The following is a 17,105-nucleotide window of genomic DNA, read 5'->3' on the forward strand; positions in this document are numbered from 1 at the left end:
GACACTGGCATGCAAGAAGGCAGTTTACCTTTTACAATTATATAATAAAGACTTTTTGAGATTGAAGTAAAACATAAACAGTAATTTAATCAAGTAATCTAACTACATGATAAAAATCTTTCTTGATTAAGATTATAAAAAGTAATGTAACTTTGTATAATAGGAAGAAAAAAAATTGAAACCAATAAATTTACGTCGCTACTATACGTTTTCAAATTCCACACAGTAAAATTTTACATAGGAAACAAAAAGTAAAAAATGCTTAATAAGCGCAACCGGTTTATAGTTTTAGTTAGAGTTTTTAATACATTTTAACGAATAATAATTCACTATTTTCTATGCATTCGTAAGTTTGTTTCCGTTGCTATATCTTAGAAAATAACTTAAAACAAATATGTTTTTTCATTTGAGGCAAATAAGAATTTACAAAAGGTCAATTTCCAATTTTCATACTTTGTCTTGGTTAGAAATATAGCCATAGACTATATAGAGTCAATAGACTATTTTTTCGTCGCCAGACGCCACTCCACATTCTGTGGCGATTTAATTTCAGTGGATTGTGTCAATTACCGCGTGTCGCGCCGGTTTTTAGCATCTCATCGTCAAATATTATATATTCGGTAAGCGTTATAATTATATTTATTATCATTTTCTTTTAAATCTTAGTAATATCATATAAAGAAAATAATAAAATAAAAATCGATTTCTAATCAACCATTCTCATTAGTGACCTTGTTGACACAAATCTTTGATATTACCATTGATTTTTACTTACCTCGCTTACTTAAATGATGTTTTTTGTTGCGTTGCGCTTAAATAGTTCATTGCCTAAGTTATCAATTCAATTTTTACTAATAATAAAGTACATCGATCGGTGTAGCCACTTTATTGATTAGAAATATATAATATAGGTACTTCAAATTGCATATATTATAGAAGCATATATATGTTATAGTGACTCATAAACGATTATGACGTCTAACTACAGAACCTATGCCTATCTAGTTGCGGAACTCTTAAAACACGTTAAATAATATAGAATTTAGATGTGAAGATCTAAAATTATTATCACTTTTTATCTGAGTATCTCAAGTATTAATAAAGTCATGCTCACATTCGGAATCTTTAATGGTTTTTTTTTATTCGTTTATATGATACAATTGAATCTTAAGAACAATAACTAATTTTCATGGTATGAGAATTAGTTTCCTTGGAATGTCATTTATATTTAAGGAGTAGAGCTTGATTTGCGGTGTCTACAAGAAAGGGGTAAAATCTCTTCAATCACAGATAAAAACACACTAACAAAGTAATAACACGAATAAAGTTTTTCTATGAAACATTTCATATTTAATTTATTATGATAATAGAAAAACTGTTACATATGATAATTTCGTCCTGTAAGTAGTTCTTGTACAATATTTGACTCAGCAGTACTAAGTTTATAGTAAGGTATCTCAGATTACACACCAGATTGTGGTATGATACATTTTATAAGTATAATTTTCATAAACACATTCTATATTATAATTACGATGATAACATAACATCCCATTCTATATGAGAATGATAGAAAGTTGAGCGCATACACTTGAGCACTATTATCTAGCATAGAGTTTGTCTCCCTGGCTAATGGCTGCTGTGGAAGAATGGGTCTTAAACATTGTCTCTCACTGTTAAGAGTGTCATATATTTTAATAAATTATCTGTTTTTTAAATTAATATTCACAGTTGACTTAAGATACCTGGTTTGTCAGTATTTTTTACCTGTTACCTTTTTAGTATAAAACATTTATTTATTTGAATTTTCAAATACTTATTTAACCTTAACAGGTATAGTCGGTGTAAGAAAACCTTCATCAGTTTTCGAATTCATTCCTTTATCAAGTCTCAAACTCTTAGTACCTTTTGGATCTAAACATTGAATAATTGCCATGCAATATGTAATTTTTGATCAGTAAAGCAGAAACATGAAAATAGATCTAAAGGACGATAAGATGAACCTATTCTTACCCCGATTAACATTTTATGAAAGTTTTAAAATAAAATCTAATTGTCATGTTAATTGTGTAAAAACCCACATTGTAGATAATAAATAGATGGAATAGATTATCACATCTTACATCTATTCAAACATGCTGATATCACAGTACTTTTATATACAACATTTATTTTCGATTTATTAATTTGCCAAGCCAATACACTCAATTGTTGAATGTTACGATATTTATAACCCATAACAAATATTGTTTTAAGAAAATATTGTTATATTATATATAAAATATTAAAATGTTACTAAGAAGACATAAAGAAGAAAATTAAATAAGATCGGACAGATAACAAAAAAAACATTGCACATTTTAAACTGAATCCACAACAGTTATGGTCTAAGAAAGCAGTCAAAACTGACATTACTGATTGGACAATATATATAAATTAGATAAACCATAACAACACATTTAATTATTACACAAATAACATAATTTGCATATCTTTTCACTCATTTGTCATGACATGTTGTACTAACAATAGTGCCTAGACAAAAAGTGTTATAATATTACACAAGTCAATAAATAATGTGTTAAATATCTTTGTTTGTATGAAACATAATTCTGCAAACAATATATTATCTTTTATTGTGAACGTTATGATTTTTGCAATTTCATTGTAAACAAGTTTGAGTTATGTATTGAGGAATTAATTTAATGTTATTTCTAACAAGAACTTTGAATTCTATATGATAAAATTTGGAGGTTCTCGCTCTCTGTTGACCTTGATCTTTGTTTAATATATTCAGTCCAGCTTTAATGTTCAAAACAATTGTCACAGCACTTTTATTTCTCATATTGATTGGCAATTTAAGGGGTTGATAGTATTTGTTATAGTGGATCTATTTTGTCCATTGACAGACATCCTGAGTATTTAAAAAAGAAGCAGCAATAACTAGTTGAAAGTTTATCAACCCGCTTACAGAATAATATTAAATATAACCTGTTAGGAAATTCAAATGGAATTCACTTTCTAGCTACGAGGAACTTGCATTTTCTAGATTCTTATAGAAATGTGTTTCTGTTTACTGCCATGAATAATCGTTTAAAATTCAAAAATTAGCAATTATTACACAAGTTTCCTTATAATTTTCAAATTTATATTCTAAATATTCTTCTGGTAACTAATATGGAAATAAATTAATCAAATATTATACTTCATTCAAAATGTTTTTAAAATTACTTTGAATCGTCATTCCATGATGTTAATGTAAAGCTACCGAGCAGGAAATAAAAAATCACATTTTTACACACAGAAACTATAAAACCAATAAACGATATATAAAATGAATAACAGAGGAGGTAAAGCTACCATCTCCGTTACTCATTTTATATTTGAAATATTATACAAAGGTATTTCGTGTAACTTTCACATTGGGTGATGTTTATGTTTACATACTATCGAAAACAAAAGTTATCATTCTTATCTGTCAGATAAGTGCGGTCAACTATACAAACTGACCCATTGACTAAAACTAGTGTTTTTCCAAAAATTTAGTAATACGTTTATGAATATGCTGTTTAGAATAAAATAATGAAATTATGTCTTAACACAAAAAAAAGGAAACTTCATGTAAAGAAGCTGTTTTGTCTTTGCCTATTAATATAGTTAGTAATATATATTATTAATAATAAATATGATTCAGGTATTTTAGTAAGCAGGAAATACTGCTATTAATAAATTGCAATACAAATGTTCCAAATACTGATTCAACTAATCAGTGTCCGGGAATTCGTAAAACCCTTAGTCATTCTGATCTCGAGTTTTTATTAATGAGAGTAACAATCGCCCGTCATTTTATCTACGACGTAAAAGGAGTCTGAAGTAGGGCTGCCATCCAATCTGATTTAGCCGGATCTTTCCCAAATATATATTTTTTTAAACTTAGAATAGGACCTGCCAATATGTCACCTGATGGTATGTGGTCATCACTGATATTATCAATGCTCTACTAGGGGTACTTTGATTTTTTATTTCTTTTGCCTGAAGTCCGTTATTAATTGTGTCAAGACAATATTTTTATCTTCTTCAAAAACATATTGGTAAAGTTGTATACATTTCTTCATAAAAGTCTACTTATACAGTACATTCTCGAGTGAATTAGAAAACTAAAGACTACTTTCTATCCCGGGTCTCTCCATACCAAATTAACATACCTAATAAACCATTGAAAGGATTTATATGACGAAATCGATTCAGTAAAGAACAAAGGTAACAGACATAGTTAGTTTCGTGCTTATAATATTAGTATGAAGTATAGAATACTTTGAAAACGTATTTTACAAGGAGAAACCGGTTATTTTTTATAATGAATTTGAAATAAGAATACGCTTAAATGATGAATCACTTGACAATTACGACTGACAATCACTATCGCCCATAGACGTTACATGCAAATTTGAACTTTAAACATTGTGTAGTACACTTCAATTTTCTTCACCATGCGATACCGCGTCTTGATGTGAATCGTACTTAAGAACAATTCCACACGCCGTCAATGCGGCGAACTAAACGATCTCTCGTCCTTGTGTCTGTACTTGCGGTGTACTCGGTCACCAGGCAAACGTTTGTTTTTTTTAAGGAATAGGTTGGCGGACGAGCATATGGGCCATCTGATGGTAATTGGTCACCATCACCCATAGACAATAACGCTGTAAGAAATATTAACTGTTCCTTACATCGTCAATGCGCCACCAACCTTGGGAACTAAGATGCTATGTCCCTTGTGCCTGTAGTTACTACTTGCTAGTTTAACGTAACAAATAGAACCAACCAATACTTGATTAAATAACAGCACATGTATTTTATTTAGCCCAGACCGGTCTTCAAGAAAATGACATAGTAACTAATTACCATTTGCCAACCCTACATGTACTCATTTATCACGTCATCACGAATATTTTAAATTGTGACGTCATAATTATTATGTGTTAATCATTCGGTGTGTACCATTAAGAAAATAATTGTTTCCTCCTATCTCGTCTCGTGTTGAGTTTAGTTTATTGCTTTACCTCACAGCGTTAAGACTCGCTGATTTCGATAAGGTGTTAGTGTGCGAACGATATTCTCGATATACGTAGTACTGTCGCGCTTTGTGGATTGCATTGTATTGTGATAATTTGTAGTTGCAATTGTTTACGGTTTAAATAGGTAAGTGTACCGTGACCTTGCGTTTGTGTTCTGACCGTGAAATATCAAATTATTGCTCAATGAGTTATAACATTGCGTACTATTGTAGTTATAATATTAAATTAGCTTAAATGTGTTATTTGATTACTTGTAACATTTTTTTGACTAGGGTGACCGTGATTGGGAAATTTGTCGGACTTGTCCAAAGTGATATATATTATTTTATTTCTTTATTAAATTTAATATTTTACTGTTACATAAAATATTTCTTACGTTTCATTATTAATGTTAATTAAGTCATCAGCTTAATTGGGCTTTTTTATTAAAAATCAATTTTACCTTCCCTGTAAGTCATGAAATACGAAATTATCGTATATTACATATATATAGATTCAAAAACTCATTTACAATTTATATAGAGTGCGCTGACGTCATCACATTAATGGAAACGACGATTAATACTCGCTAACGCTGTCAGGCTGATAAAATTACCGAATAAAACAAATGAACGAATATTAAAAAAGTGTCATTTTAGAACAAAACAATACTCACGAAAATTAATTAAAATACATTAACCATTAGTAAAATTAGTAATGTTTGGTATGGTGGTTAGAAAAGGCGATTCAAAATTCAAAGTGCTTGTAAAAGCCAACTGATATTTTGATATTTTTGAGTTCAATAACCTGTGAACGGCAACGCTGAGTGACAGAGTGAGTGTTGATATGGGTACCACAACGCTAGCTCTGCCGCTATTGCCCACCTCTCCCCGCACTGCACCGCGCACCGCACACACGCAGTCCCCTTTGACTCCAGCCGCCATTACTTTAGGTTAATCATTTCGTGAATGAATTGTTCGGAACGGCAACGTTTGACCCATTTTGGTTATAAGTTACTGACCTGTTAGTATGTGCCTATGTAACTATATCTTCGATAATGTTATAGCAAGTTGTAAATTAATGAAGTGAAAAAATGTTCTGTCGCCTAGTTAATTGATGTATTTATTTAATTTTTTTATGTTTAGTCTTAGAACGCTCTACATTTTTAGTCTCAACTGGACAGCCACATTGTGTATGTAGTTAAATTAACAGTTAAGTATGTCATATTTTGTATAATATGTATGGATTTATATTATAAGAGTTTTTGCGGTGTTTCAATTGAGTGTATTGATACGTCAAATACACTTACACCAGTCGAGTGAAACAACTTGTTATAGGTTGTTTTATCGGTCCGCAAACAAACCACAGTGCTGATAATAAATTTTATTAGGTGTCGCGATAACAGTACAGTTTATATACATAAAAAAATCGTTGGAACTATCTCTTTTTTTTAAACGAATGTAAATTATATAAGTTTTACAGCCAAATTCAATTTAGGTCGTTATCAATATGGTTTGGTTTTTAATGATTATTTAAAATTGATTGTTTTAGTACTTAATACAATAATTTGTTTAATTCAAAGATGATTAAAAATTTAATTATGATTCAAGATAAATTATGTAGATCGAATTCTACATAATTTATTATGTATCTATTAAAACTAGCTAGCAAACTTTTGCAAAAATAAATGATATCTAACGGATATAAATTATTAATATTTGAGTACACAGATGTTGATTTAGTTATGTTTCTAAGAATTCATAATAAAGATAAAATTAAATGGAAATCGACACAATTTTTTATCGTGCATAACAGTTTGGACAGTATATAAATTAGTTAAACCATTAAAACACATTAGACATGAAAAAATATTTTCACAAAGAAAACCTTTATTTTCAAACTTAGGTGTCACGACATCTTACAACTAGGTAGTTGATAGTTTATCAAACACACATAAATAAGTACACATAATTCAAAAATATCCTATTAGGAATTTCGAATGTAGTTCACTTTCTACCTACTAGAAATTTGCGTTTTCTAGATTCTTATCAAAATGTGTACGGCAATTTGAAATTCAATGATAATACAAAAAAGCAGTTTAAAATTTGTAATGATTTGAAATTATATAATTTGTATTCTAAATATTCTAATCTTAGTTATATGATATGAAATAAATTATTTGCATGGTTTATTACGTGAATTGATTAATGAAATATTTATTATACTTTATTCAAAACTATTTTAAAAATACTTTGAATCGTCATTCATGATGTTAATATAAAACTCGGGAAATAAAAAAACACATTTTTAAAAATAATACATTAAAAACTAGTCTGCAAGCTTGTTTGCACACCTATTTTGTCTGTTTTACATTTGAAATACAAAGATATTTCATACCATTTTAATATTATAGATACATTTAGAGTTGCAAAGATACTGTCTAACACAAATGATTATTCTTATATCTCATCATTTTATATTTATGTAGATACTTATTCGCGAGATAAATGCAAACTGACTAGTTGACCACAATTAGTGTTCGCACACAAAATTTTAAGAAAAAGTATATAAAGATGCCGTTTTGGATAAATTATGCAATAATTACAAGGAAAATATTGATTGACATAAAGAAGAGCATAGAGCAGTCATGATCAATACGGAACCTGGCAAGTGACATTTACGAGGGTATGTAGGCGACTGCTTCACTGTTTGTATACATAACCACATCCCGTTTAAAATGATGCCTACATTTACTGATAAGAAAATTAATAAATTTATTACGGGAAGCTATTAAAAATACCGTTGATTACGTCATTAACGATGAAGAACATATAAATGCCATCACTTCAGGTCACTTCGCAAAACTTTTTCCTGTGTGAATTTACCCAGTTTTGCGTCGTTCGACTATATCAAGGAATGGAACATGAAATTGTAAAAAAAATAAATAAAAAAATCACGCATACACTTCACATCTGCACTCATGAATCTTCTATGTCCTTGATTCTAAAAAATGTGATGTGCTATGTTCTTGTACCAGAAACCTTAGCACAGTGAACGTTATTATGAACTGTCTGTATTTGGAGAGCCAGAGAGAGAGATATATTTATGTCCATCCAAAACCCTACGAATCAACGGTATGCATTTGACAAAGTTGTATAGATATTCAAAATTCATACACCATCTATCAACCACAATAACCGCAAAACAGTAAAATAACCAAGAATAATAGTTAGCAGAAATACAGGTTAAACAAATGGATACATGAATAAATTTTGATTTGATTTAAAAAAATCTAATGGGAAACCAGAGAAAGCATCAAGATATCTATTGAAGGACTCAAGCCGAGCTAATAGTTGTGCCCTACTGCCTTCTTCTCTATAGTAAATAATAATGGAGGGGATAAGGCTCTTATACAGTATTAAGAGACCATACTTAGTGCGAATCACATGTGGATGGTGGAAGAAGTCCAACACTTATTTTCTTAGGATCGCCCTCGCAGCTGCGGCCACGATAGCAAACACAGCCGCTGCTTGAACCCACTCCGCTCCTCTTCGAGCTTCGGCGGCATGTTCCATGGCTGCTTTCAATTGTTTCTCAGCTTCCTCTTCCTGTTTGCGACATCTGGCGGCACATTCCTGCAGTTTCTCTTCCTGCCGGCGAAGATCATCTCGCCGGCGCTCCTCTTCTTTCCGACGCTTCGCATCTAGGCGATGCTGCTCCACTTGTTGCATTTGCTCCTGCAGGGAGTCTTTTGAGTCAGCCATGAGAAGGTAGTCGGGGTAAATAGAACCAATACGTGATGACTGCGCGAGGGTTCTTTATAAACTGAAATTAGTCCAAGAACTCATAAATAAATGACTCATGCGTTGGGATAAAAACCCGCCTATTTCATCATCAACGCTCAAAACACGTGACCTTTTCACCTTTTTTTAGTATATTTTGATATGCACTTCCTTGTATATTACAAGGGATTTTTTCCGGGAATGTATTTAAATTCGCATTACAATCGACCACTGACTGCTTGTCTTTGTAAAGTTGTCCTTATTACCCATTGACTTAAGAGTGACTTTTTAGTGTATTGTTGGATGTCGCAACATTATGTCATCAAATTTGCACCACAATTCACATCGCAAACATCAGACATATAAAAATTAAGGAAGATTCCTGGCATAAGCTCCAAATAAATGCTGGAATATGCTGATTAATGAATCACTTGACAATTACGACTGGCAATCACTATCGCCCATCGACGTTTCATGCAAATATGGACTTTAAAAAACAGTTTATATGGCCCAGATCGGTTTAAAACATATAAAAGAAAATTTACTCATACATAATATGTAATCATCAAATCGTATAGTGAAAAAATATTACAAATGCTAACCCTACCCTCGATAACTTATCTAGTCATCATGAATATTTTAAATTGTGACGTCATAATTCTTACGTATTAATCATTCCGTTTGTACCGTTAACAAAAGAGTTGTTTTCTGCTATTTTGTATCGTGTTGAGTTTAGTTTATTGCTTTACCTCACAGAGTTAAGACTCGTTGATTTCGATAAGGTGTTAGTGTGCAAACGATATTCTTGAGATACGTAATACTATCACGCTTTGTGGATTGTATTGTATTGTGATAATTTGTAGTTGCAATTGTTTACGGTTTAAATAGGTAAGTGTACCGTGACCTTGTATTTGTGTTCTGACCGTGAAATATCAAATTATTGCTCAATGAATTATCACATTACGTACTGTTGTAGTTATAATAAATGTGACCTTTTAAAATTGTTAAAATGAATTATTTGATTACTTGTATTTTTTAAAACTAGAATGACCATGATTTGAAAATTTATCGGACTTGTCCTAAGTGTTTTTTTTTTATATTTTAAAAAATATCCATTCGATTCCATCCGAAATGAATTGCTTATATATCATTGTTATTGTTAAATTAGACATCAACCTAATTTCATTGGTCTATTTCAATAAAAATCTATTTTACCTTCCCTGTAAATCATGAAATTTGAAATCAGCGCATAAACATATGAATATATTTCATTTAATATCATTACAATTCAATTTCTATATTCTATACGGATATATATGTCTTTTTTTTAAATCTATGGTTAATTAAGTATTAGTTTTATGATAATATGTATGGGTTTATATGAGTAATTATTGGGTGTATCAATTGAGAGTAATGATAGGTCAAATACAGTTACACCAGTCAAAGAAGACAACTTCTTATATTTTTTATCGGTCCACAAACAAACCACGTATATATTTAAAAAAAAGTACATATTATTTAAAATTGCTTGTTTTAGTACTTAACACAATAATTTGTTGATAATAATATGAATGATAGAATTGACGTGTTAAAAAATACACCCTAAGTATCTAACTGTATTCTAGTTACACTATGAAATTGTTACCTTTTTGCGGTAAATCCATAACAATCTTACACGACCGACCTACATGTGTAGTGTAATCGAATACGTATGGTCTTAATAATAAACCTGTTTCTCTTATTCCAGTCACAAAATGGCCATTCACATCAAAGACGCCGACGACCTCAAGACCAGGCTGTCTGAAGCCGGTGAGAAACTCGTGGTCATCGATTTCATGGCGACCTGGTGTGGACCCTGCAAGATGATCGGTCCCAAACTAGAGGAGCTTGCCAATGAAATGGCAGACTCCATTGTTGTACTTAAGGTATGAATTATTCTCAGCTTATTTTATGAGATATGACCTATTTTATTATATTTTGTTTGCGTAAAATAATATGAAATTAGCGCATCTATATCGCTAAGTTAATTCGAAGTCAAAACAAAAATACTTTCATAAAAAATATAGGCATATATATACATATTTTTGCAATACAAATTGTACTTTGACAGTCTCCAATTAAGGCTTGGTATCTATAAGTTTTTTTTTTTTAACTAGATACGCCTAGCAAATCTGAATCGCGTTATAAATGTTTCTAATATGACCCCTATATATGCAATCAAATAATATCGGATAAGAAATCAATTATTAATTTTAATTTCGGGATATTTACCATGTTTTTTTATTTTTGTTCGGTGGAGCTCGATATTTCGACATTATCTACGAATGTCCTGTTCACGAGACGCTTAGATTTAAAATCTTATAAAGAGTCAATTATCCTGTAGCTAGTTACGCTACTCCATTCTAACAAAACATTTCAAATATATTCATTCTTATTTTCTGCTGCCTCATCGATTTATATGTTGGTATTTATAGTTTAGGTAACCATGTAATTATTACATACGTTGAACGTAGCCTATTGTTTAAATTGCAGGGCTGATTGAGAGTGTTAGTTTAAATAACGCTGACCTAAATTGTTGAAGCAGAGCCATATTGGATATGAGTAGAACTAATTTAGTAATGTTATTCGAATAATATTATTCCAATCTGTCGACTACTTTCCCAGTTCAGCGAGAAATGTTGAGTCAGAGAAAAAAAATCCTCAGAACGTATTAAAGTCATCACTCTGATGCAATTTTACAGTTATCACTTATTTATTATTCAATATTAACTCGATGTATTCGTTTTTTCGTCTAAATAAGTTGTGAGAGAATTATATTTTCACTCATAGTATTCAACGTCTTCCATCGCCTATTACGCTAGGACTCATTTAAAAAAAAAAAAAAAACAAATAAAGACAAGTCAAAGCAAAAATATATTTAATTTGTTTTTCTACATTCATTGTACACTATCATGAAAAATGCTACGTTAAATTAGTATTCCTTTCAATATTTGTAGAAGTCTCATTGACAAATGCTTTGATACAATCATAAGCATATTTGACAGTGAGACTTCTTTGAGAGTGCTTGCTTTCGTTAGAATAACCATGTTCGATGTCATTTTGTGTTAAGATCATCACATTTCACGTTGGTCACTTTTCAAAACCCAAACGTTTACGCTTTAAAGAAATGGCTCTCGCAATTATATTATTTTCAAAAATTATGTAATACATTGGATACAGTCCAAGTTAAATATAAAAACCTCAGTATTTTCACATATCTAGATAGACAAGTATTTTCTAATTCTATCACAGAGTCAGATGATCGTGTTAAAATCTATTCTTGGCTATTGCCAATATCAATTGAGCTTTTTTTTTATTTTGTGCGACAAGTTGAAATCTTATTGAAAATGTGATTTTGGCGTATTGTGTCAATTCATTATTTTTCTAAGGATGGCTGATCTGACTCAACAATATAATTTTATAGAACTGCTTTGCTAGTTTACCACAGCATACTAATCCAAACAACTAAGTCCAAAACATCAGTAAGACTATTGAAAAAACATACAAGTTATTACTGACCAGGAATTCTGTATTTTTACCTTATAAGGTAACATCTAGAGCAGAGGCAATCTAAGTGACTTTATAATTATCATTGTACTGAATAAGAGGCGCATTTATATGCATACTCTATAAACGATAGTCAATAAGTATTTACAGATAAACCGATAAAAGTACTTGATATTTAATACTCGAATGCATTTGTTCTATTACTCATTGTCCAATATTAGTGATGGTAATATGGCTTCTTATCTAGGAAGTGCCATAAAACATATCAGATATAGCTAAAATAGATTATTCGATCACGAGGATACGAGTAAACCTTTTTGTATTTATTTTAACTAAAATGAAAACTTGTTTTTATTTTATAGATGAAAAAATCAAATTACATAGAAAAATAAAACATTTCCTGTATAAAGGTTCATTGGTTATTCGGAAAATTCATATTTTTGGATGTTTTTATTATAGCTAGAAATGCTTAAGCACTTGTAACAAGTGTGTGAGAATGTTAAGTCCTTTTCGAAAAAAAAAATCTCTATCATATAATTTTTAATCATCCTAACAATCGACAAACAGTAAGAACCGGTATCAGTTACTATAATTTTACATAATAACGAAACGAAAACAGGACTTGTCCTAGAATACCAATAATTATGCTTCCCTTACCTACAATAATGGTTGGGTATTTTTTTTCACGAATGAAGGCTAAAGGTAAAAACGTAATTAATAATAATTATTATGCAATATATCAAGAAAATTGTATAAAATATTTAGTAATCTTAGTTATGTATACAATTGAGTATTAAATAGTGTATATATATGGTACTAGTTGTTGCCCTCAGCTTTTAGGGTGTTGGTTGTCATGTGTCCGGCAAAAAAGTAGCCCATCTACTTTTTTGGAGTTCAAGTTTACTTCGTACCAAATTTCATTAAATTCGCTTCAGCGGTTTGGTCGTGAAAAAGCGATAGACAGACGTACAGTTACTTTTACATTTATTATATTAATAAATAATTATAACCATAAATGTATATTTATATTAGATAATTTAATTTCCAGATTGACGTAGACCAGTGCGAAGACGTCGCAGCTGAATACAACATCAACGCCATGCCCACTTTCGTCTTCGTCAAGAGTTCCCAGAAGCTAGAGGAATTCTCAGGCGCTAACATCGACAAGCTAAAGAACACTATCCTTAAACTGAAGTAAAAATATTAATGTTACACAGCGGCGTGTACGCTGCCTTAAGCCGCAGGCGGACACATAAAACTTGCATTATTTATAACATTAATAAAAGAGCTTTTTATATAGTGGATGTCACTTTCGTTACAGATTAAAAATGTTTTAAGTTTTCATTGGTAGTTATTTTTTTTTTTTAATTAACTCTATTCTGGGCTGAGACAATGTCAAATGCATTTATATCTCTAATTTGATCCGTCTACTAATATCTTGACTAACATGGTATTTTCATCACATACTGGATACACATATATTTTAAAATAATTAAAGAAACAGCTATATATAGTAATTTCAATGTAATACCTATTTGCTAATGTACTTGATAAAAATAAGATGTTTTTTTTTTTCATTTTGTTGCTCTAGTATTTATATTTTAAACTTTGTATGCAAAGAATAAACATTAAATTAACGAATATAACAAGTATTGAAATATTTTTGTATCGGCCGTAAAGTGTCTTATCGAAACATCGTTTTGTAAGCGAGCACGTAGTTTGCATTTTGCACAAGTTTTACAACGCGTACATGCCCGTAAATGTATTAATTTTGTCTGTATTGCATTATTATATATATGTTACAAAGTATTGTTACTACAATGAAATGTCTTATTTAATTTTGTTTTTTATTTGTAACCTATACAAAAATAGTAAAACTCTTTACCTTGAATAAGTTAGAAAAAACAACTTTAGCTTTAAATATTCCATGCTATTTGCATAGTTCTTGATTAATTTATCTTAATTTCTGATACAACAAAACTGAACTATTTATATCTTCTATAATTTTTATTCAAAATTCATATAAAACGTCATTAACGATTAACAAATCCACAGTTAAAATTATAGTTCATTTGTAATTGCAATGAGCGCCTAATCTTACCTCGAAATAATTCTAGTGTTGAACGAAAATGAAGTGACGTCACCGGACATACGACGAAACGTTACGGAAGATATCTGACAAGCGGGCAGGCGACAGCCATATTAGTTGAGACAGAGGATAAAAAGATTGATTTGAGTTGCATGTTTAAAGTATTGTTTTATGTTGTTGTTATTTTTATTAAATATAATTGTATTTGTTTGTTAATAGTATTTTTGTCAATAGTAGATTATATCAGAAGTGGGATAGGGCTGATGTCCTATCCGACTCGCCTTCTGACATTTTCTTCTATTTTTTAATGAATATGATTGTTCAAATATTTTTTTTTGATTTTAATGTTTCAAAATTTATTTTCTTTAAAGACCCGATGATTACTTTGAATTTATGATTTCAGATTTTATGTTGTATTAACGTTGTTAGTAGTGGTAATTTATTTGTAATGTCAGACCGAAAACGTGAAAGACATAGTCGAGAAAAAGGACGAAGCCGACATGGCCGACATTGTGACAAGTCATCCAGCAATGTTAGACGTCAAACGGATTAAATTCTTGAACGTCTAAATGTATTAGAAGGTAATAATGTGCAACCGTTGCCAACGTCGGAAGCCGTGACTTCACAGGTACTCTTGGACCTACACAGTACACAAACGCCGCGGATGACAAAGGATGTGGAAGGGGCAGACGCTGGGTCTTCGTCGAGGACGTATTCTATGAGTGCTATCACTGATGCAGAAACCACTACCACTGAGCGCTTTGTAGATGCATTTCGCTCTATAAATACTTTGGTAAATCATTCATTTTATATTTCAAATTTTGATCCCAGTGTTCATGACATCGATGTTTGGTGCGGTGAAGTAGATCGCGCGATAGCAATTAATAAATGGAATGATAATGAATGCCTCCCTCGTATAGGAAATTGTCTTAAAGGTGATGCTAGATTATGGCTTAATGAGTGGGTTATAACAGATCGTAGTTGGAGTAATTTTAAGAGAGAATTGAAGCCAGTATTTCCTAAAAAACCCGATGTTGCAAATATTTTATTTGATGTCATGAATACGGATTCAAATAATTATCTTACTTATGCGGATTATGCACGTCGTTCATTCGTCTTCGTCACAGGGTAGTGAAAGGATTAAGTTATGAATTAATTTCTGCAATAATTATTCGTGGTAAGAGATCCACAGTTACGCGTTGCCGCGACTAACGCTAAATTAATGCCCAATGATTTGGTAGAATTATTTTCTATATATTTCACTAGAAGCAATGTGGTAGCTTCCGGGTCGCATAATAGAAACGATTTTGCTAAAATTAATAATGATAACACTAGTAATAGGAAACGTCAATTTGTTGATGGTAGATGTTTTACTTGTGACCATGCAGGACATAGACATATTTTTCGTAAAAAGAAAGCCAAAGTGGGTCGGTCAGGTCAACAAGGTTTTGCAAGAGGTCTGGTCATCGCGTTGATACCTGCTTTGTTAAATTGAAGTCAGAAACACGAAATAGGGACAATGTTAACTTTTGTAAGGAAAAAAGAGATATACGCGATTGTGATGTGGTAGTAGCAGTTATATGTGGCGTGCCAGTTGACATTTTAATTGACAGCGGTTCTATTATTTCTTTGATATCCTTGTCTTTACTGAAACATTTTGATTGTGTTTGGAAACCATGTTTTCGTGTTTTAAGAGGCACAGGAGGACAAGAACTAGAAACTACTCAGTATGTCACTTTACCGATTGAGTTTGATGAAGCTACTTTAGAGGTTGAATTATTCGTAGTTTCATCACAACTTATGAACAGTCCTGTAATTATAGACACTGATGTACTTAACCGTGAAGGAGTTACATATGTATATTCTTACGTGTGATCGTCAATATTTAAAACATGTTTCCAATGAGGAAGTGATTCGTAAGTTCTCGGGATATTTTATAACGGAAACTGCAACTTCAACTGTCAAAACAGGTACTAAGTCCATTCAACTTAAAATTAAGGAGCCAGTAAATTCGAACTTACAGTCTTCCTTAGGCGTTGGTTCTGACTATGTGAGTCCTATATCGGTTTAACAAATGCCCTGATTATATATCAGCGAATAATTTCTAACAAACTTCGTCAACACCTCAAATCTGGCAAAGTCTTAGTCTATATCGATTTTATCATCGACATAGACTAAGTATTTATTTTGAGTAACACAATTAAGAAGCGATTTATTGTTATATGTTTTATGTATTTAACGTACTGAATAATTTAACACATGCCGGATTTTGTATTAATTTACGAAAGTGTTCCTTTCTTAGACAGTTATTCAGGGTCAGGTACAGCCGAACGTTCAGACAAAACATGCTTGCAAGATGTTTTCTTTATCTGGGGAGATGATCAAGAACGCGCTCGAAAAAAATTATTCAATATTTCACTAATGAACCTACTGTCGCGATCTATGATTCGAAGTTACCAATTGATGTCCACACTAATGCAAGTGCAATTGGGTATGTTGCGGTGCTTTTACAATTTCATCCTTCAAATAATAAGAGAGCATTAGAATACTTTAGTACGTCAACAAAAGTGGCGGTATGAATTCGAGCTATTGGTCGGCTCTTATGGGAAGTCCTCTTGAGCGGATGCTGAGTTT

General features: G+C 31.2%; 1 protein-coding gene across 3 annotated transcripts; it reads left to right on the forward strand.

Annotated features, from left to right (window-relative positions):
- The first annotated feature begins 426 nt into the window (after positions 1-426).
- Positions 427-14,220, forward strand: LOC124540728 (thioredoxin-2). Of its 3 annotated transcripts, none has more exons than XM_047118411.1 (3): positions 427-620; positions 10,584-10,761; positions 13,431-14,220. In XM_047118411.1, the coding sequence occupies exons 2-3, from the start codon at positions 10,591-10,593 to the stop codon at positions 13,578-13,580; spliced, it is 321 nt and encodes a 106-aa protein (XP_046974367.1). In that variant the 5' UTR covers positions 427-620; positions 10,584-10,590; the 3' UTR covers positions 13,581-14,220. The 3 variants fall into 3 exon arrangements, with proteins under 3 accessions (XP_046974367.1, XP_046974369.1, XP_046974366.1); XM_047118413.1 differs by lacking the exon at positions 427-620 and adding an exon at positions 5,019-5,199; XM_047118410.1 differs by lacking the exon at positions 427-620 and adding an exon at positions 9,521-9,724.
- Positions 14,221-17,105: the final 2,885 nt, after the last annotated feature.

The sequence above is a fragment of the Vanessa cardui genome, chromosome 26 (genome assembly GCF_905220365.1).
Source record: "Vanessa cardui chromosome 26, ilVanCard2.1, whole genome shotgun sequence".
NCBI lineage: Eukaryota > Metazoa > Arthropoda > Insecta > Lepidoptera > Nymphalidae > Vanessa > Vanessa cardui.

What these genes read in the sequence shown, in the direction of transcription:
- LOC124540728 (XM_047118411.1), top strand. Translation starts at nt 10,591, where the DNA reads ATGGCCATTCACATCAAAGACGCCGACGACCTCAAGACCAGGCTGTCT. An exon ending in ACTCCATTGTTGTACTTAAG is followed by an intron (nt 10,762 to 13,430) that starts GTATGAATTATT and finishes TTTAATTTCCAG; the next exon opens with ATTGACGTAGACCAGTGCGA.